Source organism: Drosophila yakuba, unplaced genomic scaffold, assembly GCF_016746365.2.
Source record: "Drosophila yakuba strain Tai18E2 unplaced genomic scaffold, Prin_Dyak_Tai18E2_2.1 Segkk8_quiver_pilon_scaf, whole genome shotgun sequence".
Lineage (NCBI taxonomy): Eukaryota > Metazoa > Arthropoda > Insecta > Diptera > Drosophilidae > Drosophila > Drosophila yakuba.
The window spans coordinates 624,861-650,812 of record NW_025048828.1 but is presented as its reverse complement, the minus strand read 5'-3'; the positions used below and the strand labels follow the sequence as shown (position 1 = coordinate 650,812).

Sequence of the window (25,952 nt, the reverse complement as noted above, 5' to 3'; positions counted from 1 at the left end):
TTGCAGGTAATTTGTAGCAAACCTTTGATGAAAGTGGTGTTTGATGCGTTCTCTGATTAAGATGCCCGTTCCGCCGTGGGCCTTGCCATCCGGATGATCTGTGCGGTAAAAGGTATAGCCTCTTATATAGAAGTTATATCTCCCTGTGAGGTGCGTTTCAACCAGCAGCATGGCGTCGATGTGATTTACGTTTAGGAATTGAGTTATTTCAAGTTTATGCCGTGAAATACCGTTGGCATTCCACATGGATATACGTAGGTTAGTCATTTATTATTTGGACTGTTGTGCTACAAGCAACTGAATTACCATGTTCTGGCTCTGAACAAGGGTTTGCATGGTTGTTTTCATGAATGACATAAGTTCCATCATACTTTGTTGCATGGTGAACATCATAGATTCCAATTTGCTTTGCGGCTGCACTGGAACCTGCTGAACATTTTCTGAGTGAGGCTGGGGCGGATTTTCCATGCCTGTTCTTAGTGCTTTGGCGTAGGAGATTCCCTTGGTTGTATCTAGCTGCCCAAAAGATGATCTGGCTGCCTTGGCGAAATGTTGTTGGTGCGTAGCTGTCGCTCGTCGCATGCGACTCTTCAGCTCCTTGTAGACCGCACAGCCTCTGTAGTTTGCCGTATGGTTTCCTCCACAGTTGCCACATTTTTTCATTTGGGGGTCTTCTTTGTTTGCGGGGCAGTTTACGGAGTTGTGGAAGTCTCCGCAGACTACGCAGACCGTCCGAAGTGTGCAGTATGTCTTGGTGTGTCCATACTCTTGGCAGTTTGTGCATTGAACAGGGCCGTTGCGTTTGTGGGGTTCTTCCACGGTGATTCTTCGATGCAGTAAGAGCTGCAGCTTGTAGATCGGGCGCACTTCGTTTTTCTTTAAGGCTTTGCTATCTGGTTCGAGCTCGACCTTGAAAAGTGGTTGCGGTTTTTTGTTTCTGTTAACAATATTGCTAACATTTTTGGCACAGAAGCCCCTGGCCTTAAGGGCTTCCTGAATTTCGGAGGGGGTGACGTCAGGTTCTATACCTTTTAGCACAACTTGCAGTCCCTTGCTGCTTTTTAGTTGATAGGTGTAAAAGTTCTTTTTTGTGTCTTCCAGGTACTTAGACACAGCTCGGAAGTGTTCTTCGGACTTCGTTTGAACCTTTGTTTCGTGTATGTTCCCTTTAATAAGCGGAACAACATGGAAATTCTCGTCCCCGACCAGCGAAACAATTTTGTTGACCAGGGCGCTTGAACTTTTTTCCCTTATGTAAATAGGTGGGGGCTTAGGTTTCCTTTGGGTCTCCTGCCCCAACTCTGGTTGGTTGTTGTCCGCCTCTGCTAAGATGGAGAATCGGTTTTCATTGGAGCTCCTCGTTTGATCGGTGCTTTTGTTGGTTCGATTGATCTTTGGTTTATTGCCAACCGTGTTGGGTGGACTAAGCTTGCGCTTAATCTGGATGTAGCGGTCCATACCGGTCTGTATAGCTGGGCCCGCTTGTTGCTTATCGTGGCTAACTGTTTTTGTTGCCATTTTATTTTGTTGTGCGGCCTTTGGGACCGAACTCGCAGTATTGGTAGTTGGTTTAATTATTGGTGGTGAGTTTACTGCAGAAATTTTAGCACTGCTTGTTGTTGGAGCTTCATTCAGCGAAGCCGGCGGTGATGGGGTTTGGCATTGGTAACTCCATGATGCGGGAGTTGGGGTGAGCAGAGAGGGTGAGCAAGAGCTGGCTCTCTTGCTGTCGACGGTCAGTAGAGTCGAGTTGCTCTTTGTCGACTTCTGATTTTGATCTATATCTCTAGTTGAGAAATAGGAGTAGCAAGCATTCCTTGGGTTGACGGAGCTTCTACGCTCATTCTTTTGATCGCTGCTCATTTTTCGAGCTTGTTATGCGTGGCACTTATTTGTTTAAATTTAATTAAATCAAATTTTGAATTTAATTTTGAAATTACGCGCCCAACGTTCGCACCTCAGCACTGGTCTTACGGTTGATGTGGCAACGCCACTCGCTCATGATCGCCCACCGAGATAAGTTGGCAGCGCTGTCAGCTGTTTTATCAGCTGCAAGAATTGCAGACTTATATATTTTGCTAACCACCTGCAACACGCGGTCATTCAGCACGCCTAGGTTACGCGCAGAACTATGGCACAAGTCCACCGTTTGTTTTTGCAGATTTGCCGCTAACACTGTTCAGCACAACCACGTTAACACGAGATTTTCGCGCAGCGCTATCGAAAGACGTACGCTTCCACGAATGTGTAGACTTAAATGTTGTGATATTTTTTCATTTCTCTATTTGTTTTGCCCATTTCTATCGGTATCCCAAAAATTTTTTTGCCACGCCCCCTCTAACGCCCACAAACCGCTGCCACGCCCACAGTTTTGAAAAATGTGGTGATATTTTTTCATTTCTCTATTTGTTTTGCCCATTTCTATCGGTATCCCAGAAATTTGTGTGCCACGCCCACTCTAACGCCCACAAACCGCCCAAAACTGCCGTGCCCACATTTTTGAAAAAGGTTTTGATATTTTTTCATTTCTCTATTTGTTTTGCCAATTTCTATTGGTATCCCAGAAATTTGTGTGCCACGCCCACTCTAACGCCGACAAACTGCCCAAAACTGCCATGCCCACACTTTTGAGAAAATATTTAATTTATTTGATTATGTCGAAACCCCTGTTGAGATGTGGTCAAAATTGTTCCTTTGCACTAAATATTAATCGATCGAAAAAACTTGGCTTAATCACTCTATTACTCTTCATGTTTCTAAGAATGTAAGTTTTCAATGAGTAGCAAGTTAAATGACGTCAGACGTAATATATCGGTGCAGCTACACTTTGCCAGACGCTAACAATATTCAAAACTGCATAAATGCTTCAAGCGTTATTTTGTCTACAAATTAAATACTTATAAGCTAACTCTAACGCCCACAAACCTCCAAAAACTGTCAGTGTAGAAATTTCTTCTTCGCACATCCACTAGCTGAGTAACGGGTATCAGATAGTTGGGGAACTCGACTATAGCGTTCTCTCTTGTTTAATTTCCGAATGTCATCTGTTCTTCGTCTGATAAATTTAACCTTACTCTCCAAGCATAATTTTCTACCTTACTGGTCAATGAGTCTTTTATTCCTTGGATCAGTAAACTTAACAAATGAGCGGCGCACAGTTCTAGTTTAGGGAAAGTTTTTCTATTTTTTACAGGACTGACTCTACTCCTACTTTAGCATACACTGCAGCATATGCTTTTTCTATGGCATCAGGAAATCCATGTAGCTGAATACTTATGCCATTTCTAGAATTAATCCATCGTTGGATTCGAATATTTTCTAAATATAATAAATTTTCCTTATATGCTTCCCAGTATTTCAAATCTTCTGCTGCTAATCCTGATCCCATTCACTTCTGCTTATCCAAAGTTTTTGTATGAAAAGCTTTCCTAAAATAGTCACGGGAGCCAACCATTCTAAGGGATCATATATTTTAGATCATATCGATAGTACTATAATTTGGTTTGTCAATTTGGATGACCCGCAGCTTACTTTAAACTTGAATAAATCCTTTTGTGGTTCCCATTGAAGTCCAAGTGTTTTAACACTCTCATTTTCAATAATACTAAGAGCCTTGTTATCCCCAGTATCCTCTACTGTTGATATTATTTCTGAAGTATTGAAATCCATTATTTTAAATTTTGTCCCACATTTTGTAATTCGTTTGAAATTAGTTGGACAACATTTTTGGCGTCTTCTACAGAATCAACTCCCGTCATTAGGTCGTCCATGTAAAAATCGTTCCTTGTTATTTCACTTGTATTTATACCCGTTCCTCGTAGAGTAAAAGGGTATACTAGATTCGTTGAAAAGTATGTAACAGGCAGAAGGAAGCGTTTCCGACCATATAAAGTATATATATTCTTGATCAGGATCAATAGCCGAGTCGATCTGGCCATGTCCGTCTGTCCGTCCGTCTGTCTGTCCGTCTGTCCGTATGAACGTCGAGATCTCAGGAACTACAAAAGCTAGAAAGTTGAGATTAAGTATACAGACTCAAGGGACATAGACGCAGCGCAAGTTTGTCGATTCAGGTTGCCACGCCCACTCTAACGCCCACAAACCGCCCAAAACTGCCACGCCCACATTTTTGAAAAATGTTTTAATTTTTTTTCTTTTTTGTATTGGTCTTGTATATTTCTATCGATTTGCAAAAAAAACTTTTTGCCACGCCCACTCTAACGCCCACAAACCGCCCAAAGCTGCCACGCCCACACTTTTGAAAAATGTTTTGTTATTTTTTTATTTTTTTATTAGTCTTGTAAATTTTTATCTATTTGCCAAAAAACATTTGGCCACGCCCACTCTAACGCCCGCAAACCGCCAAAAACTGTCCTTCGCACTTACACTAGCTGAGTAACGGGTATCAGATAGTCGGGGAACTCGACTATAGCGTTCTCTCTTGTTTTATTTTGACATTTATCTGCTATGTCCACCAGAGCCCTAGTAGCTAAGTATGGTGCAGATGCCGTACTATAAGTGACTGTTGTTAGTTTATAGTTTTAAATTTTTTCTTCAGGAGAATTTCTCGATAAAATATATATTTTTGATATAGATATAGATATTTTTGGTCATTTTTATTTATTTTAATCTGACGGAACATTTTTTCAATGTCCGCAGAAACAACAAATGTCAAGAATATCTTTTTGAACTTGTGGTCCAACCCACATTATGTCGTTCAAACTTTTGTTAGTTGTAGTTTTTGCTAAATCGCGAATTACAGCCTGGTGCAGTAAGAAATATTTCCCTTCATCCTGCACTGCAACCATTTGTCCTAAATCTATTTAACTTTTTCTCCAAATTCATATAACGCTATAGCTTGTTTTTTCAAATCTCCTAAGGTGACATCCTCCTTGAATGGAATTGACACAATTTATCGCCCATCTGAATCTTTTTTAGTAGTTTTAGTGAATTTATTTTCACATATTTCAGACTCGATATCATTTTTGTCTTCCTTTTCAACTTCCCAGTAGCGATCTAAATCTTTTATTTCGATCGTTGTTGCTACAATTGTTTCCTTTCCTTTGGATTTTGTACATCCAGAAACAATCCACCCGAAATTAGTTTTCTGCCCAAGGAGCCCATCTATTCTTTTAACTCCATTTTGCAAAATGTGAGTGTATAAGTCGGCTCCAATGATAAGATCAATTTGACCTGGCTTATTAAAATCGGGGTCAGCTAGCTTATAGCCCTTCTATTTTTTTTATCAACATCAATTTTGCTGACTGGAAGGACCTTCATTAGTTTTGGAAGTATTATTTCTTCAATTTCTAAATTAGTAGGAGAATTTGTAATTGAAATAATGGTTTTGTGCTTGGAGATGCACTTTTCTGTGGAAGATACTCCACTTATTTCTGTTTGAGATCTAATTCTTTTTAATTTTAGAATCTGCGCAGATTTTTCAGAAATGCTAGTGCTTTGTGACCCACTGTCAATCAATGCTCTGAAATTTTTATACCCGTTAGTCGTAGAGTAAAAGGGTATACTAGATTCGTTGAAAAGTATGTAACAGGCAGAAGGAAGCGTTTCCGACCATATAAAGTATATATATTCTTTATCAGGATCAATAGCCGAGTCGATTTGGCCATGTCCGTCTGTCCGTCCGTTTGTCCGTCTGTCTGTCCGTATGAACGTCGAGATCTCAGGAACTACAAAAGCTAGAAAGTTGAGACTAAGCACACAGACTCCAGAGACATAGACGCAGCGCAAGTTTGTCGATTCATGTTGCCACGCCCACTCTAACGCCCACAAACCGCCCAAAGCTGCCACGCCCACACTTTTGAAAAATGTTTTGATATTTTTTCATTTTTGTATTAGTCTTGTAAATTTCTATGGATTTGCCAAAACACTTTTTGCCACGCCCACTCTAACGCCCACAAACCGCCAAAAACTGTCAGTGTTGAAGACCTCCTAGGCACTTCCACTAGCTGAGTAACGGGTATCAGATAGTCGGGGAACTCGACTATAGCGTTCTCTCTTGTTTTCTACTGGCTTGGGTAATTTCAGTTTGCCTTTTTATAAGGGTAATCGTTTCAGCGGACAACATTTTTATTTTTGTGTTTGTAATTTCAACTTCTGATTTAAGTTTTTTTTTTACAACTAATTTTTGTATTTATATGTATGTGTGTATAAATGTTTTTTATGTATATATATGGATATGAATATGTTTATATTATTCTATATTTATATATATACATATGTGTATATAAACAAAAAAAATCTTGAGTTAACTTAGCTGCCGTCGTTTTCACTGCTGCTGTTATTGTTGCTGCTGCCGTTGTTGTTGAGGTGCGTTTCTTCCTTCTCTAACTAGGCTCCGTTGACGTCGGTGCACTTGCACTGGAGGTGGTTCGAGTTAGGAGGCGCACTTGAGGTGGTTAAATTTATGTGGCGCACTTAAACTTCGGTGGCGCACAGGAGGTAGTTTGATTTTAGGACGTTTGATTTTTTGATGTGGTCACTTGGATGGAGTTATTTCACTTTGATGAAATAAAAAATTTTTTTTTTTCGTGTGCTGGAATTATTTTTGGGATTCACTTTACACAACACTTTTGCCATGTTTATGGCCTCGAAAACGCCCAGTATAAACACTTTTATTATTTTTTATGTCGATTTCTCGATCACAAAATTTATATTAACCAACCAATTTTGTAGTTGGACCATTTAGTTTTTAAACAATAAGGACTCTTTTTCTATCCTTTTGCTTTTTTATTTATACTCTGTTCCTTACCTTTGGTAGGGGGAAACAAGGGTCAATTATTTTGCTGCCTTTAACTGCAAATGTATGTTTTCTGAGTCCCTTAACTCTGGTGGGGGGAAACTGCAGAATTGATCAAAGGCTTGATTGACCAAAATGAAAGAGAGTCAAAATAATAAGACTTTTCCTAGAAATATATTCGGTTTAAGTAGGTGACATGACAATCGCATCTTAAAGTAAATGGGCTACGTAGAGGCCTAATTAAATAATCCCCGCCTTATAGAGGTCACCCACTAAGGGGCTAATTTGGCTGACTCATGTGGTGTGCACTTAGGTTACATGTTTTTGAGCACTGCACTCATATCGCCTTAGATAATAAAATCCTAAATAAAAATTTAACACTCCCGATTCATTTACACAAGATATGAATGGAGCCCAATGTTGAGGGTCTTTAAATATATTCGTGTTCGTCTGAGCACACTGGGCATCTTGCTACAGCGCCTGCGGCGTAGACCGGGCGATTGCGATTGTCTGTAGGAACTGAACAGGCGTCTGGCGCAACCGGCCGTAACAGAGCAAGGGACAGGAGTTTGCGACAAGCAAGGCTTACAATGCCATTAAAAAATTGTGTATAAAGTATGGACATTACATTTCATAATTGTGTCATTTCTTTGTAGAACAAAGGTTTGTTAGAATTATACCTATGATTGCGTTATAAAAAAAATTTAAGGCATCCGCAATAATGTTTTAAGCGTTAAGATCGGACCAATTAAGGCCAGATATAAAGCTATTTAGCTGAAGAAAATTAGCCTTGCGAAAGCAATGTTTTCGTTTAGTTGAATTCTTTGGATTTAATTTTATTGCGGTACCTGTGTTCATTGTCACCTTAAAAGTAGGATGATATGAATCTTCCGGTTGAGTTAGGTGTGCACTCTAGACATAAAAACACACTTTCAGAACTTGTAAGAAAGCAGAGGTCCAGTAATCGACCAAGAGAATTTCGAACTGCCCTCCTAACAAGCGGGCAACTGATCTCTGCACCAGCGCTTGGCAATAGCTTTAAATCGATTTTCCAACTTGTTTATATATTATAAAAACATTTACCAACAGAACAACAACTATCTTCACCAAATTCAAACTTTTCTTGTCTTTCTATTTCAGCCCAAAATTAAGTGGTTACAGCTTGGATTTTTTTTATACCACTCCACCAATGTCTACGCATGCGTTCGGCTTTGTTATATTAAAAGTTAAAATATGGAAGGACCCTGGAATTATAAAGGCTTCAGATATTCCTTCCATAAATATTTGGAGCAATAACTTATCATCAACTATTTTATTGGTAAGAGATTTTTACAAGTAAGCAATTCTATTAGTTTAAATTCTCAAACCTTTATCCAGCTCTCGCAAACTATTTTATTATCAGTATAATAATTATTTTGCAAAAACTTTTCGGTGCACTTTCTATTTTAGGGGAATATAAGTTGTACACAAACTGCACCCAACTAAAAAATATAATAGTTCCGACCATATAAAGTATATAGAATATATTCTTAATCAGGATCAATAGCCGAGTCGATCTGGCTATGTCCGTCCGTATGAACGCTGAGATCTCAGGAACTACAAAAGCTAGAAAGTAAGATTAGGCATACAGACTCCAGAGACAGACGCAGCGCAAGTTTGTCGATTCATGTTGCCACGCCCACTCTAACGCCAACAAACCGCCCCAAACTGCCACGCCAACACTTTTGAAAAGAGTTTTGAAATTTTTTCATTTTTGTATTAGTCTTGTAAATTTCTATCGATTTGCAAAAAAACTTTTTTGCACCCTAACGCCCACAAACCGCCAAAAACTGTCAGCGTTGAAGGCTCTTCTTCGCACTTCCACTAGCTGAGTAACGGGTATCAGATAGTCAAGGAACTCGACTATAGCGTTTTCTCTTGTTTTAGTGTAACATATAAATTTATTGGAACGTGGATCAACTAACTTACGTTGAGTAAAAAAGGGAAAAATAACATGAATAACAGAGCAATTATAACCAATTGTTGTAACAATTAACAACCTTTATTGGACCTGATAATGAATCTTTTCAGCAATGCTTACAACGGTACACAAAAAGACTTCAGAAGTTACAAAATCTTAGAAATAAACTTTAAAAGATCCAATAAGGTAATCCTGTTAATGGGGAGAGATACAGGCAACAGTTAATTGTTTAATAATAATAAAAAATATTAATAATTTGAGATTATCTCACAACTAAATTGAGCCATTTTCCTTATAGAAATAAAATTATCGCGAAAAAAGCTTCATAAGTACAGGAAGGAGACTCGAAATAGTTTTTAAGAAAGAAGGAGAAAGCTCCCTTAATGTCGGGCTTAGGAGAATTATTAAAGTGCAATATCGCTTCCAGGCATCATCCGACTCAAAGTTAGTGGAGAAATAAAAGTAAATACTTTACAGATGACAATATCGGTGTTAGCTGACATGTTCCGATATGTCATAATTGACGGTATTGACGAAGATTACTTTTTGAAATTAATAAGGTGCCGGAATGTGAAGGGGCTGGCCCTGAGTCCATTTTTAAACAACAGAAATATCACGTACTGATTGTTTAAGAATTTATTCAAGAACTCCAATTCGCGTTCGTGTTGACTTTACCTTTCCCCAACAACTGATTACATCATTAAACAAGAGAGAACGCTATAGTCCAGTTCCCCGACTATCTGATACCCGTTACTCTGACACTGACAAGTTTTTGGCGGTTTGTGGGCGTTAGAGTGGGCGTGGCAAAAAGTTTTCTTGCAAGTCGATAGAAATTTACAAGACCAATACAAAAATAAAAAAATATCAAAACATTTTTTAAAAGTGTGGGCGTGGCAGTTTTGTGCGTTTTGTGGGCGTTAGAGTGGGCGTGGCACCATGAATCGACAAACTTGCGATGCGTTTGTGTCCCTGGAGTCTTTATGTTTAATCTCTACTTTCTATCTTTTGTAGTTCCTGAGATCTCGACGTTCATACGGACAGAAAGACGGACATGGCCAAATCGACTCGGCTATTGATCCTGATCAAGAATATATATACTTTATATGGTCGGAAACGCTTCCTTCTGCCTGTTACATACTTTTCAACGAATCTAGTATACCCTTTTACTCTACGAGGAACGGGTATAAATACAAGTGAAATAACAAGGAACGATTTTTACATGGACGACCTAATGACGGGAGTTGATTCTGTAGAAGACGCCAAAAATGCTGTCCAACTAATTTCAAACGAATTACAAAATGTGGGACAAAATTTAAAATAATGGATTTCAATACTTCAGAAATAATATCAACAGTAGAGGATACTGGGGATAACAAGGCTCTTAGTATTATTGAAAATGAGAGTGTTAAAACACTTGGACTTCAATGGGAACCACAAAAGGATTTATTCAAGTTTAAAGTAAGCTGCGGGTCATCCAAATTGACAAACCAAATTATAGTACTATCGATATGATCTAAAATATATGATCCCTTAGAATGGTTGGCTCCCGTGACTATTTTAGGAAAGCTTTTCATACAAAAACTTTGGATAAGCAGAAGTGAATGGGATCAGGATTAGCAGCAGAAGATTTGAAATACTGGGAAGCATATAAGGAAAATTTATTATATTTAGAAAATATTCGAATCCAACGATGGATTAATTCTAGAAATGGCATAAGTATTCAGCTACATGGATTTGCTGATGCCATAGAAAAAGCATATGCTGCAGTGTATGCTAAAGTAGGAGTAGAGTCAGTCCTGTAAAAAATAGAAAAACTTTCCCTAAACTAGAACTGTGCGCCGTTCATTTGTTAAGTTTACTGATCCAAGGAATAAAAGACTCATTGACCAGTAAGGTAGAAAATTATGCTTGGAGAGTAAGGTTAAATTTATCAGACGAAGAACAGATGACATTCGGAAATTAAACAAGAGAGAACGCTATAGTCGAGTTCCCCAACTATCTGATACCCGTTACTCAGCTAGTGTAAGTGCGAAGGACAGTTTTTGGCGGTTTGTGGGCGTTAGAGTGGGCGTGGCCAAAAGTTTTTTGGCGAATATATAGAAATTTACAAGACTAATACAAAAATAAAAAAAAATTTCAAAACATTTTTCAAAAGTGTGGGCGTGGCAGCTTTGGGCGGTTTGCGGGCGTTAGAGTGGGCGTGGCAAAAAGTTTTTTTGCAAATCGATAGAAATTTACAAGACCAAAACAAAAATGAAAAAATATCAAAACCTTTTTCAAAAGTGTGGGCGTGGCACTCTTGGGCGGTTTGTGGGCGTTAGAGTGGGCGTGGCAACCTGAATCGACAAACTTGCGCTGCGTCTATGTCCCTGGAGTCTGTATACTTAATCTCAACTTTCTAGCTTTTGTAGTTCCTGAGATCTCGACGTTCATACGGACAGACGGACAGACAGACGGACGGACAGACGGACATGGCCAGATCGACTCGGCTATTGATCCTGATAAAGAATATATATACTTTATATGGTCGGAAACGTTTCCTTCTGCCTGTTACATACTTTTCAACGAATCTAGTATACCCTTTTACTCTACGAGTAACGGGTATAATTACCTAAAATCCACAAAAGTGAAGATATTGAGGAGGAATGAAACGAAACTTGATTTCCTTTGCCTCAGTTCAAGCCACTCGTTCTTTTGCGGCCACAAAGTTAGTTGCATTGGTGCAAGTTCATATTCATATTTTCGGATTCCAAAAAAACATCAACGGACTTAATTCACAAAAACTCACGAAAGCATTTTTAGCAATGCATATACGCACTTGTTCAGAGCTGCTAGATTCCTTGGAAAATCTGTATGCAGCAACAACAATACAACGCGGCAACAATTGATAAAAAGCAAAACAACAATGCTGATGGCAAGATGAAAATTATCTACAATAATTTTGCGCACTTTGCGGCAAAATGCTCAGAGCCCCAGCGAAAAAAGGTGTTCCAAATTTTCTGGGATTGGGCATAATGAAAAGGATTTCAAGCTGAAAGCATCATCAACGGTTGCTCAAGTGTATGAGTCAAAACATAAGAAATATCCGCCAATAATGAAAACAGTTCTGTTTGGAGTTAAACAGTTTGAAGCATTTAGCGATAACACACTCATTAAAGAAGAAGCAGTGCCAAATGGAGCAATACGGCAGCCAAGGGTAAAACGTAGGCAAGGCTTTGGAGGATCTGTGGTCGAATCGAAGGAGTGCATCATATTAGAGTTTGTCTGTGGCAAGCTGAGACTTTTCACACAAATTCAGGTGGTACCAAACGAAGTCCTACCATATGATATCCTGGTGGGCAGAGATATCTAACACGAATAGGAAATGCTGGTTGCCGAAGTTAATACGGACATTGACCCCGAACATCGCGAATAGGTGAACAATCCCTTAAAACACTATAAAGAATGGTTTGCAAAAGATTTGTCAAATATTGGCAGGTGAAAAACGACGACAATGGATATAGTGGTCACTACGAATGCCATCTTGGGTGCCGTTTGCCCAAAGGGAGATAATAAATACGATAATTGGCGACCTACTGATATACGGGCATCAGCAATTTTGGTGCCAAGGGCAAACGAAAAATGGGGCCATGCGTGGACTATCGGGCTCTAATAGTAGTTACGACAAAGAAGAGCTAATGAGCAATTGGCAAAGCTATCCGGAAACATATACTTTACGACGCTGGATATGACATTACCATGGTTATTACCATGTCCTGATTGACGAGATAACCAAGCTTTTAACGGCATTTATGACACTGGATGGACTGTATGAATTTAATGTCATGCCCTTTGGTCTGGTGAACGCACCTATGGTCTTCCAAGAAGTCAGGAGTATTATGTGGACGAAGTATAAATTGCAACTAAGGCGGTGGAAGAAGGACTAATTATATTAAAGATATATCTGAAAGGTGACTTTGGTTCACGATATTACGGGCAACGGTATTCAGCCAGGCAACAAGAAGACTAAGTGCATTTACGAATATCAAAGGCCATGCAATGAAACAGAAGTACGCAGATTCCTAGGAATTACAGGATTCTTCAGAAAATTTTGTCAAGGACTACAGTAGGCCATGTAATGAAACAGAAGTTCGCAGACTTCTGGGAATTACATGAATTTTCGGAAAATTTGTCAAGAAGTACAGTATGATTGCCTATTTATTGAGAAAATTATTGAAAAAGGATGTGGACTTTGTATGGGGAGATTTTCAGCAACAGGCTTTTTAACGACTTAAAGAAGCCTTAGCGTCGAAGTAGGTGTTGGCTCTGTACGACCCAACAAAATATCATGACGCCTGGACAACTTTTGCACCAACCTCACAGCTAGGTAGAAAGCACGCTTCGGTCCATACGTAACAGTATCCAACTTAAACACGCACATATCTTGTTGAAAACGTTTTCTTGCGAAAACGAAGAAGAATCTGGAATAGTTTTGGATAAACCACTAGAACAGTCATAAGATCATCATTTAAGCCAAGACATTAAAACAACAAGAAGCGTAAACCGCGATTTTTTGCACACGATTTTGTAGTCCACACTCTCAAATTTTTGAGATTATAATTATAAAGTACAGCAAAGAAATAGTAATAACCAAATATATGTATATAATAATTTAAAATAATTTTCATAAATTACTTTATACTAGAGTAATTGTCTTTAATATTCAGCTTACGACGTACAAAAAATATTTGAAGATAAAGATTCTTAGGTGGTTGTGTCCGTGCCTTAAGAAACCAATTTACCTATAAACAAGTTGCATATTTATATTTAATTTATAAATTATAAAGTAGAGTAAAAGGGTATACTAGATTCGTTGATACTTTTCAACAGGCAAAAGGAAGCGTTTTCGACCATATAAAGTATATACTCGTACATATATTCTTGATCAAGATCAATAGCCGAGTCCATATGGTCATGTCCGTATGAACGTCGAGATCTTAGGAACTACAAAAGCTTGAAAGTTGAGAATAATCATACAGACTCCAGAGAAGTAGACGCAGCGCAAGTTTGTTGACCCAAACTGCCACGCCCACACTTTTGGAAAATGTTTTGATATTTTTAATTTTTGTATTAGACTTGTAAATTTCTACTGATTGATCTACTAACCCCCACAAGCCGTCAAACACTATTAGTGTTATGTGCAGAAAATATATCTTTTAAACAAACTTATAAATTTTAAAGGTTACTTTGATAGCTGATAGACAAAAAAAGCAAGCTCAGAAGAAATTAATGAAAACAAATAATTGAAAATGGAGAAAAATATTGGAGCATAATATAAATAATAAACAATAGTTAGAAAAGTAGCTAAGTTGGGGGAAATGGAAATATTTTAATGTATAAATTTAAAAATTTTATACAACCCCATTACAATTGTAATGGCCTCCCCGTATTATTATTATTATTATTATTTTTTTTTTTTAATTCCTCTCGGGAACCTAGGGCTTCTACGAGAGCTTTCCATCTAAAGCCGTTTTATGTTTAAACTTCTCGTATTAATTTCAGTAATCGTTGTAAGTTTTTCGACCGATCTGGTGATTGGCCAGATGCGGCATATCCTAACGAATAATAAAAAAACTTCTTTACAAAAATTGAAGAAATTGAATTGAATGAATTTTTAATAAATGTTATTTTAGAATCGAACCATTTGTTTCTTAGATCAAAATTAATTTTGGCTCCAAAATAGTCTAATAGCACAAGTACGCTTACATACACACTTTTATCCCTATTGTTTTTAGTACTCTCAAATTTACGCGAGCGGAGAGAGAGGAATTATTACCGCCTGAAAAGTGCAAAACTAATGTAGGTCCGTTACGCATCTTGTTATTCTAATGTCTTTGGTTTAATGGCCGTTACGCATCAATGTAACTGTTCCTGTTTTCTCTTTATTTTTATATACGCACTCGTGCCAATTTTATTTTCACACAATTAGTAAATATATGTATATTTTTGTGATAATGGTAACCAAAGGGTGGCAGGTATAAATAAATATTTGATTGCTATCCTCTTCCAGGCAATGTATTTCATTGACAGAAATTAAATGTTTAGTGTTCAATATTGTTTAAATAAAAAAAAACTTTTCCGCAGCGGGAATCCTCCTTGGTTTTGATAGGCTAAGATAAGTGCCCTCAGAGCGGTGTTTGAAGTCGTGAATAGCCAACAATTTTTATTGACGTGCGCACCGTGCGACGGACAACCTTGACAAAAGGTGATCGTATTGATTCAACAGGCATGCGGACGCATGAAGGGGAGGGAATGTGGCCGAAACATTGCCCGATCGTTTTATGATCAAGCTACAGCTTGCGGGGACTGCTGACTGACGAACGGTACGAACTTTTATAGACACTTTTAATATTTATTTTCGTTATGTTGAAGAGGTTAGGGGCTTACCGAGATCCCAGGACCCAAAATCGACGAGCTTACGCTGTTAGCCTGATGCCTGAACATCGTATGCTCCTCCCTCGGCCTTAGTCCTTACCCAGGACACGGGCGCTAGTACGTCAAATTAACATACCAGGGAGATGAGTTTCTAATGTAATTGGTTTTGTCATAAAAAATTGTAGTAGTGGAAATAGCTTAGCGGGAGAGGCTATAAGAGACCGGCTTGTAGTGTAGACACTTACCGACGTTCAGCCGAAACACGAGCCGTTGATTAGTCAAGACACGATTAATTGGATAAATACAATTCTAATTAGAATATTTATTATGTTTCAGTAAAATCCTGTTCGAAGGTTTGTGCGTAAACGGTGCCGAATAATGAGCTAGAGAGATCACTTTTGGGGTTAAGTATAATATTACTTATTGAGTTTACTTTGCCGGGTACATATCTAGAAGAGTTGCTTATAATTATAAATAGGTTTCAGAGATTACTTAAAGGTTTATGACTTAGCTTAATAATAATTTTGGTGTCATATGTGAAAAGGTATATTTAAACCAATGATAATATTTGGTGTTCTTCAGCGCCAAACGGGAGACTGCTGTGAACTACTACCCGGAAACAGGCTAAATCTGCCGGTATATGCTATTGGGATCCTTATTAAAAAAATAAAAGTTTGCTGTCATTGGAAAGCATTTTTCAAGCCCTTTCCAATGCATTGCAATTTTATGCTTATAAGGATTCTGAATCTAAAAATACGAATCATCATAAAATTACAATTGCACAAGCAATCTTGGAAGGGGGTGCACCTGCGGGCACAAGCAGCCATACGGATGACCGTAAGGGTGGGGGTGAGATTTCTGTTCAAGGATATGCACCTTACTCTCTCCTCAATTTTCTCGGAAGATACCGTGTGGTCGGAACATATGATGAGAAATATCGTACAAACTGGTTATAGGGTTGTGTATAAATTAACAATTTAGTTTCTGAGCTCTTTATTTTACGACTAACTCGTTTAAGTCTGCGCTTCAAACTGAGTACAATTTCATTTCTTATTCTTTATACCCTGCTTGTGCTCTCTCGTGAGAGACAATCCTTCTCTCTCGTCCGCTTTTCGGCTACGTTAACTATTCCCACCTTCAAGTAAAGCGCGTCCTCGAGCTTCGTTATATTATTGTTGGTATAGTAGTCAGCTACAGCAATGTTTTATCCAGGATACCTTTGGTCTCATTATAAGAAATACAATTTTTTATACAAGGAATAAATGGTTAAATATTTAGGACAGATTTAATACTAGTAGAACGCTCATTAATCAATGTCTTAAATTCTTATATCTTTTTCTTTTGTGTTTTTTGTTTTTCGATTTTATATCTTAAGTGGCTAACAAATGTTGGTGTTTCCTGTCATATTATACAATTACAAATTTGTGACGGTTTTAGTTTAGGAAAGTTGCTTTGTTGTTGGCAGATATTCAATATTGTAATAATATTTGAGAGGGACAAAGAAAGAGTGACAATTTTTTTAATTTATTTTATGTTGTCCTTCTGGACCTCTCTCCCATTTACACCTTGTTTCCCAGCCTTCTGTTTTCCTTTACGAAAATTTTCTCTCCCCTTCGAAATGTTCTTGTTTGTCTCTTTTCATTTAAGCGGTTAAGCTGGAGCTCCTGCGCTTTTTGAATTCTGTTCCGTATCTCGCAGTCCATCGATGGGTGTTGCAATTGTGACGGAGTGTACTGTTCGGTTGTACTCTATTGTTGACTGGAATATTAATTTCACGGTGTCACTGATTCCCATTTCCAGTTTCAGGCATCTTCCTATTTTCGCAAGAGTACTATGGAATCTTTCGACTTGCCCATTTGAAGTACTGTGATGTGGTGGTGCATGTGAAATCTGGATTCCGTACGATGATAAGAGTGATTTTATAGTTTCTGACTTTAGTGAAGGCTCATTGTCACAGTATACAACTTTTGTTCTCTTGAAGATATTAATTAGCTGAAGGATTCATGGCTCCAGGTCAGCTATTGTTCTCGAAGGAATATGCTGCACCAGCGCAAACTTAGAGAACTTGTCGATGCAAGTAAGGAAGTATTGCTTGTCTGTGGGAAAAATGTCAACATGCAAAATTTCTTCCACAGCCGTGGGTATGGGAGTGTCACCGATTTTCTGCATCATGGGGTGACGATCATATTTGGCTTTTCGGCAGATCTTACAATTGAGAATCACCTCCTTTGCTATTTGAGTCATCTTAGGGAAGAAATATTCCTGGAGAATTTGCTTTACATTCTCTTCAGCGGCTCTGTGGGCCCTGTTGTGCTCTGTCAATTCTATTTCTCTTTGCTCGTTTTTATCGAATATATCCATTACCAATTCCTAGGTGTGTCTGAAAGTTGTAGCTGGGAATTTTTCAACAATCCTATGTTGAAGTACTGCGAGGATTGGTAGATCGCATAAAATTGCATTCGTAACGTCAGGCTTGACTACATTGCAGACGGCATCAAACAGAATTTTTCTATCTGAAAATGGATTGAAGTGCCTTGTCCTTTCGCCATACATAATAACGGTGTGAGATGAGTCAGTTTGTGCCTGCTCTATGATGATTTGGTGTTTAATAGCAGTTTAGTGGTTTATCAGAGGACTCTATAGTGTACGAAAGTGACTCCTCGAGTAGCGAGGACAGAGGACAGATTCTCTAAGGCATGAATATTTTGTCTAGAAAGCGCATCCGGCACTAGGTTGTCCTTCCCCGGTTTATAGAGTATCTGGGCGTTATGCTCATCGATGAAAGCTTTCCACCTTTTTATTTTTGCATTTGGGTTTCGGTCAGAAACGGAAAAGGTTAGAGGTTGATGGTCTGTGAGGATGTTCAAGTTTTTTACACCATATAGGTAATTCCTGCATTTTTTCAAGGCCTAGACGATGGCAAGTAGCTCCCTCTCGTTAGTTGCAAAACTTTGTTCTTGATCACGCAAGGTCCGAGATATCATTGTTATAGGTTTTCCCTTCTGAGAAAATACAGCGCCCAGACCAGATGAAGACGCATCTGTGGTGAGATCGAATGACTTGATATAGTTGGGATACAAAAGCATGATATTCTCTGAGGTCAAAATGGTTCTCAGTTTGTTGAAAGATTCGAGTTGCCTTTCATCCAAATGGACAGAGATCTTTTTTGATTGTGTGGCGCTTATTCTGCCGTTTTCGACTCAGAGGTCTAGCTATGGCCGCAAAATCCTTGACGAATCATCTATAATAGCTTGCTAAGCCCAAAAATAATCGGACGCCAAATAATGTTTTCGGCTCCTCATAGTCAAGTATTGCTTGTACCTAGGTAGGACTTGTAGTAATACCTCCCCGAGTAATAACGAATCCCAGGTACTTTACGGATTCCTTAAAAAAGTGAGACTTTTCTTGTGATATTCTCATATCGGCATGATAAAGACTGTTTAAGACCCAATCAATATGTTTTAAATTGTCCTCCATGTTTTTAGAAAAACGTAACGTAAACGTAGCAAAATTTGCCAACGTTCTCCCTAAGGACATCATCGATGGCTCTCTAAAATATGCCTGGCGCATTTTTGAGGCCAAAAGGAAGTCTGCAGAACTCATATTTCCCATTATCAACGGAAAACGCAGACTTTTCTCTATCTTTTTCTGCTAGAAGGATTTGATGAAGTCCTGATTTCAAATCAAGCGTTGTGAAATACTTCGCTTTGCCCAGGTTCGAAATAATAACTGATACATTCGGGATAGGATATGTGTCTGAGACCGTTTTTTCATTAAGCTTACGAAAGTCAATGACGAGTCACTTTTTCGTATTTCCATCCTTACCCTTCTTACCCACAACCCATATTGGGTTATTATACGGGGATCTCGAGGGTCCTTTAATCTTGTTTTTCAATAACTCTCGGATCTCAGCCTTGACGAATTCTGCTACTCCCTTTGGATATGGGTATGCTTAGAATATACTGGTTCCTTGTTTTCTGTGCGAATGGTGGCCACGATGTTTGTATTATAGGGCAGTGCCTCGTCAGGATCTGCGAAGAAACCCATTCGATTAGCGAAGAGTTCATGAAATGGTGCCGCTATCTTCTCAGGTACTATAATGTCCTCAGTCTTGGTAAAGTTTACATCCTGGCAGTTTTGAAATAACATATATTCCGACCCATCCTTGAAAATAATTTGCTTATTTTTGGGATCTAAGATTATTCCCTCCTTTTTCATAAAATCAAACCCAACAATTCCGTCAAACGTTTTAAGATAGTAAAAAAAATGTAGCAAGAGCATTATACAGACCAACTGTACCCTTTGCTGGATGTCGTCGCAGCCGTGTACGGACCTAACTTTAAACTTCTTATTGACGGAAGTGACATGTTTCAGCTATGCGAGTGGTCTTATATAATTTTTAGCAGCACCCGAATCCAATAAGAGTTTTATTTTCTTCCCCGCTAACGTTCGTTCTACATGCGGTAGCGAGGACCAGCTCCTAAAAAATTAATCTGATCATATTCAACAATCAACAAGCATCCATGGGCTGTGTAAAATTGTGTTGTTGTTGTGGTCTAGACTGTCTTGAGCGCAGCGATTGATCTACTTCCCATAGGGACTCGCTGGTCTTGAGCCTCTCTCTAGTTGCTTTGCGCTTGTTTTCTATAAAAGTATGGGTTATTTCCTGAGGTCATTGTCGGCATATCTGCTTTTCAGATTTGTTCGTTCCTTTGTGTCCTTATTTCTAGGCTTCGAGCGAATTTGTTTGCAAAATTATAGCGCTCGTGATTGGCCTCTACCTCTTGGGCCAACGCTAAGGCCGATCGGATGATTGGTCTGGCGGAAAACAGGATGTCGCTTAACGATTTTTTCACGCCTGAGATAAATACCCGCAAAGCATCCATTCTATACTTTCCATTCAATTGAGCTGCTACAGTTGAATCGTACGACATTACAGTCTTGTTCACAGGGAACGTGAGCTTCTTTTCGACCTCATCATAAAATTCGATTAGCGTCATTCTTCCTCGGCGAAGAGTCGACATCTTCTGCTCTATTAGATGTATTGGTCGTTTATCCGAGTACGTAAAGTCGAGCCTAGCTATAATCGCCTTAAAATTGAACGGTGTGTTGAAGGAAGCTATTACCATATCTGCAGCCCCTTTTATCTTATTCCTTATAATTCCTGAAGCTTGGTAATGCTTTGAAGTCATCATACGTGCTTTCCCTCAAAATCCGGCATTGACTTGACAATTTTAAGTTCGGGTTTTGTCTGTCTGTTTGGGAGTTTATTTTTATGTTTTTAATTCCTTGTAGCAATTCTTCTAATTCTCTATTACTCATTAAATGTCTCCCTCTTTCTGGATCATAGACTGATTAGGAAAGTTTTGTGCATATATTTGTTTTAATATAATATTTTTTACAATATTAGGGGGCGTATAATGTGTTCAAAAAGCGTAATGTTTTCTTATAGTTAATACAAATATATTTTATATTAAAGAATTTGTTTGAATAAGTTTCAAATTTACGTTTTCCGTTTTAAATATAATATATTTTTGTAGATAAGGAGTCAATATTTTAATGTTTTTAATAATGTATTTGTTGAGTGCAAAAAATATTTGAGGTTGTTCGTTTTGTTAACAATACATATGTAGCTTTCATTGATCTTTATAATATTTTATTGAGCGTTCTACTTACAAAACCGAATATCCGACGTTTAAGGACACAGAATTGGTACTCATAACAGTGGACAGATACAACAACTCTGTTCACTCAGTCACTAATAGGAAACCAGTTGAAATTTTTTTTAACAGAACATCTCGTATAAATTACCAGGGGTTGGTTGATTTTAAACAAAAAACCTTGCAAGATGTTAAAGGTCTCATCGCATTCAATCAGGAGTCAACTAATTTCTATAAACATAAGCCTAGAACAAAACCCCTTTCCTACAACCAGGGAGACAAGATTTTCGTAGCCAATAGGCAAATCAAAACAAAAGAGAAACAACGCTACAAGCCAGAGGTAGTACAAGAAGATAGAAGAGTAACTGTCAAGACTAGATCCGGTAAATCTTTTCACAAATCAGATCTTAGGAATTAATAATAAAAAGAGAGAGAGCGTGTCACTTTTAATCATACACTTATAAATTAAGAATACTAGAATTCCACTTCTAACTGTCATAATGTCCACACACAAATTGTTAAGTTAAAATTTTAATTCAAAATACGCCATTTATTCACCCTGCGACGGGAGGTTAACGTAAAATCTGAAACTGTAAAATGTAAAAAAAAACCTTTTTGTATCATACCACAATATCTTAATAATCCGAAAACCAAGTTTGCTCTTCATCCACATGGTGGGAGCAATCCACATAATCAAGTACGATTCACCTGTCGTCCCGCTACAAAGAGGCAACGTATGGAAAGTAATCGGAGTCTTCAAGTTGGTGCATTTCATCGATTTGGAAAGGATGCGACGAATCGTCGAGGCCACTCAAGGAGAAGCGGCTATGATCAACGACCACCGAATAACCACCATAACGACTCACTATCTGCAGGAAGCAACAGAGGGTCTCGTCCGGCTGACCGGCTCATCGCATCGGAACCGTCGGGCCATCAATTGGTTGGGCTCCGCCTGGAAATGGATAGCAGACTCGCCAGATGCATCAGACTAGAACGGAGCAGAAATATCGTATGATATACTTGTACCCAACGGTGATTGACGGAAAACAGGTAATATTGGAAGCCAACATTGGCAACGACCGCCGAAGAAACGTACATCCTCGGCAAATGCCTCTCCATAGGCAATACAACGGTATGCCAGGAAAAAGACCTGCGTAAACAAAAGGAGAACACTTGCATTCCCAGACTGCTTAAGGGAGGACACGCTACTTGTAGCGACCTGAGGAGCAACGCAGGAACCATCTTGCCAGTCGACGACGGCACGATCTTCTTAACAAACTTTAATGCGGCCCCACAAAGGAGTACAACTTGAAGGGATCTTACATAATACAATACTCCAACTAAACCATCGCTTTCAAGGGTAGGAATTACAGCAGCCACACTACAACACATCTGATGGCAATTCCGGCAGTACTCTCGAAAATAACTGCAACGAGGTACGAACTTTCCTTAGAATACGTTCACGACTTTAGCCTGGAAAACATCAAAAGGTTATCCGCAACATCAAGAACACTGATATACTCTTGTTCTCTGGAAATCATATTGGTAATGATCATCCTTGTAAGCAGTTATCTCATGTGGAGAAAGATCACGTCAACGAAAGCACTTCGCTTCGGTAGACTTCGCTTCGGAATTGGAATCACAGGTCACCAGCGTCAAAAGCGAGCTCAAGTGATCTGCGGGATCTTGTGGTGGGGAGGAGTTAACACAGGCCACAACGAGCCTCCTCCCCGTCCCCCTCAATAACTCGTTCGGCCAACAACAACGCTGCGCTGGTCAAATAGAGCAATTTTAAACAATTTTTTTGAATGCTGACGTATTTTGTTTTAAGTGGTGTATATTAGCATTTATAGCTAATAACAAGAGAGAACGCTATAGTTGAGTTTCCCGACTATCTGATATCCGTTACTCAGCTAGGGAGATTGTGAAGAGAAATTTCAACACTGACCGTTTTTGTGGCTTGTGGACGTTAAAGTGGGCGTGGTAAAACGATTTTTGGCAAATCGCTAGAAATTTACAAGACATACAAAAATGAAAAATTTCAAATAATTTTTCAAAAGTGTGGGCGTGGCAGTTTTGTGCGGTTTGGGGTTAGAGTGGTTGTGGCAACATTAATCAACAAACTTGCAATGCGTCTATGTCTCTGGAGTCTGTATGCTTAATCTCAACCTTCTAGCTTTCGTAGTTCCCTAGATCTTGACGTTCATACGTCGGACATGGCCAGATCGACTCGGCTACTGATCCTCATCAAGAATATTTATACTTTATATGGTCGGAAACGATGTCTTCTGCCTGTTACATACTTTTCAACTAAACTAGTATACCCATTTACTCTACGAGTAACGGGTATAAAAACCATGCAAATAGGACTTTTACAACCCCACAGCAAAGGAAATATTCGAGAGAAAGAATGACAAAGCCTTAAAGCTATATCATTAATGTTAATGATGAAATTATGGTGTATGGCAAAATGACCTTAGATTTTTTGCGAGTAAAATTTCCAATCAAAAAAATCGGAGTTCGACATTCAACAATGTCAACTATAGCATAGTAAATATCTTTGAAATTGATGTTGCTGGTGAAAGAATTGTTGGTCCCACGATTAAAAGAAGAGATAGAAAACGGAACCACATTCAAAAATTGGGAATCATTATGCATTATATACACAACAAATCTTTATACATTATGCTCTTGACAATTTTCTAAAGAAAAATCGGGTGGATATTTTTGTGAGAACCGTCTTCAGTGTTATCACGTAAAAAGCACTAATCACAAAAAACTTGAATGCGAGAAAGTGTCCTCCTAATTCGACAACATCGTTAAAAGGCTATCACAGAAAATTATCTCCTCCAGTAATGATTTATGCAGACATTGAGGCTGTTCTTGAAAACTACAGAACGGGCTTGGTTTCTTCTGCTACTTCGTCAACCACCCAAGTACAATAGCATACGACATGTGCAGTATCTTTTTAAGTTGCCCATAAAGATTATCCTAACATTTAATAATGAAAACACGTTGAGTCTGTATAACAAATATTGGGCCAACTTTAAGAAACCGAGGGATGACTGATTTGATGAACAGCTTCAAAATGGTAATTGTTGCGCCTGCGAGAAAGAGATAAATATTTATAAGAATTGTGGGGTCTTAAAACTCCCCACAAATCCAGGTGCAGGAGATCGGCCTAGCGGCAGCGATAACATCTGGAACGAGAGAGGTAAATAATGGACCTTGGACGCCGGCAAGGCGGAAAGACCTTGAACTAACGGTACCGCGCTGGAGCTTGGACTCGAACCGGACAAGGGCATAGAGGTCCAACGGTAACGGTTACTTTCGACGAGCACAAAGTGGAAGCACCGTGAACTAACGGGACATGAGTTGGACCTTGTACCCGAGCGAGCCGAGCGTAAAAAGGAAATAGCGGGATCCCCGCGGCCTACAGAAGGGCGGCGCAGGCGCAGCTCGGGACTGTCAGCCGAGTTTTCTAAAGTTCCTCTTCATAAAACGAACCTTGAATAGGGCTACTCACATAATCTTCTTTATTATACGTAACAGGCCCTGTAGACTTAATTTTTAAAACTTTAAAAAATTCGGTAGTCCAATTAGGTTCATATCCTTTCATAAATACTCCCTTGTATTTACTTATTCTAACGAAATCACCTACTGAAAATTGATGTTTTGGGAATATTATATACTAATTATACCCGTTACTCGTAGAGCAAAAGGGTAAGAGCCCCGCTCTAGTTACTCGTAGAGCAAAAGGGTATACTAGATTCGTTGAAAAGTATGTAACAGGCAGAAGGAAGCGTTTTCGACCATATAAAGTATATACATATATTCTTGATCAGGATCAATAGCCGAGTCGATTTGGCCATGTCCGTCTGTCCGTCCGTCTGTCCGTCTGTCCGTCTGTCCGTCCGTCTGTCCGTCTGTCTGTCCGTATGAACGTCGAGATCTCAGGAACTACAAAAGCTAGAAAGTTGAGACTAAGCATACAGACTCCAGGGACATAGACGCAGCGCAAGTTTGTCGAATCATGCTGCCACGCCCACTCTAACGCCCACAAACCGCCCAAAACTGCCACGCCCACACTTTTGAAAAATGTTTTAATATTTTTTCATATGGTTTACGCCAAACCGATCTCGGCCAGCCTCCGGTGTTGTTGGAGGCCTTCGCTGACCCGCCCTACCAATGGCCATCTTATCATCAAAATTTTCGCTGATGGCCCCTTTGGAAACCTAATCTATTCGCAAGGGCCTCATGCTAGCTGCGGCGAAAACTTAGGGATTTACCACATTATAAATCGGATTTTATTACTAATGCATATAAAAATTCTTAAAACTAGGCATATAAGATAAATTGGAATGAATGTGTAAAAAGATAAATTTTTTTATATAAATAAATTATTGTTTTTGGAGTTCACGAAAAGTGAGGATTAAAAATATATAAAAATTGACAAAAAAAAAATTACAAGACATTAATATACGTGAACTTAAATAGCGATTGTCTCGGATTTCTCTCGGTGTGAATATGTTTAGTTCTTTTGCATTTCCTTTTATGATCTTTACGTTATCATTTATTTGAACATTTCGAGGGAAAAAAACAATAGGGACATCTACGTTAATGCTTTTGGTGTTGAACTCATTTTAATTTGGCCAACATACATAATTAACATGGTTTTCTTTAGTGACTCACCCTTTTCTTTGGTAACTTCCATCGGAGAAAGCGCTTTCGGCGACGGCAGCTATTTTATTGGGAGTAAAGTTTTCTTTTTGGATTTAAAATATATAAATTATTGATTATCTCGCACACATTCTTATCCCTGTTATTTTTATTTTTTCTTTCTCCTTTTAAAGTCGGGACATTTTTTTTCCCGTGTGGCTTACAAATTGAACACAAATATAAAACACAAAACAAAGAAATTGGACACTTCTCCTCACATTAATTTGCACATTATTTTTTTTCACAATAATAAAAAAAAATTCTTAACCTAATTGACTAAAACATAATTATCTTTTCTTTTCCCGTAGTTAGGGTTTTTCTCCCTTTTTCCTTGGATTTTTTCTTTCGTTAAATTTGCCCTAAATGCGGGTCTTATAATAGCTATTAGTTTTAAATCACGTTCTGCGCATTCGCGAGCGGATCGGACTTTTCTTTCGATTTT

The 25,952-nt window shown here is 38.6% G+C and overlaps 1 protein-coding gene across 6 annotated transcripts in view; it reads left to right on the top strand.

The window, feature by feature from the left end:
• LOC26535568 (aminopeptidase N) overlaps nucleotides 1-25,952 on the top strand; it is a 254,635-nt gene that overhangs the window by 110,819 nt on the left and 117,864 nt on the right. For all 6 annotated transcript variants that reach the window (XM_039377401.1, XM_039377403.1, XM_039377400.1 and 3 more), the window contains exon 6: nucleotides 7,898-8,075. In XM_039377401.1, coding sequence (XP_039233335.1) covers nucleotides 7,898-8,075 — 178 coding nt within the window. The remainder of the gene's footprint in view (nucleotides 1-7,897; nucleotides 8,076-25,952) is intronic.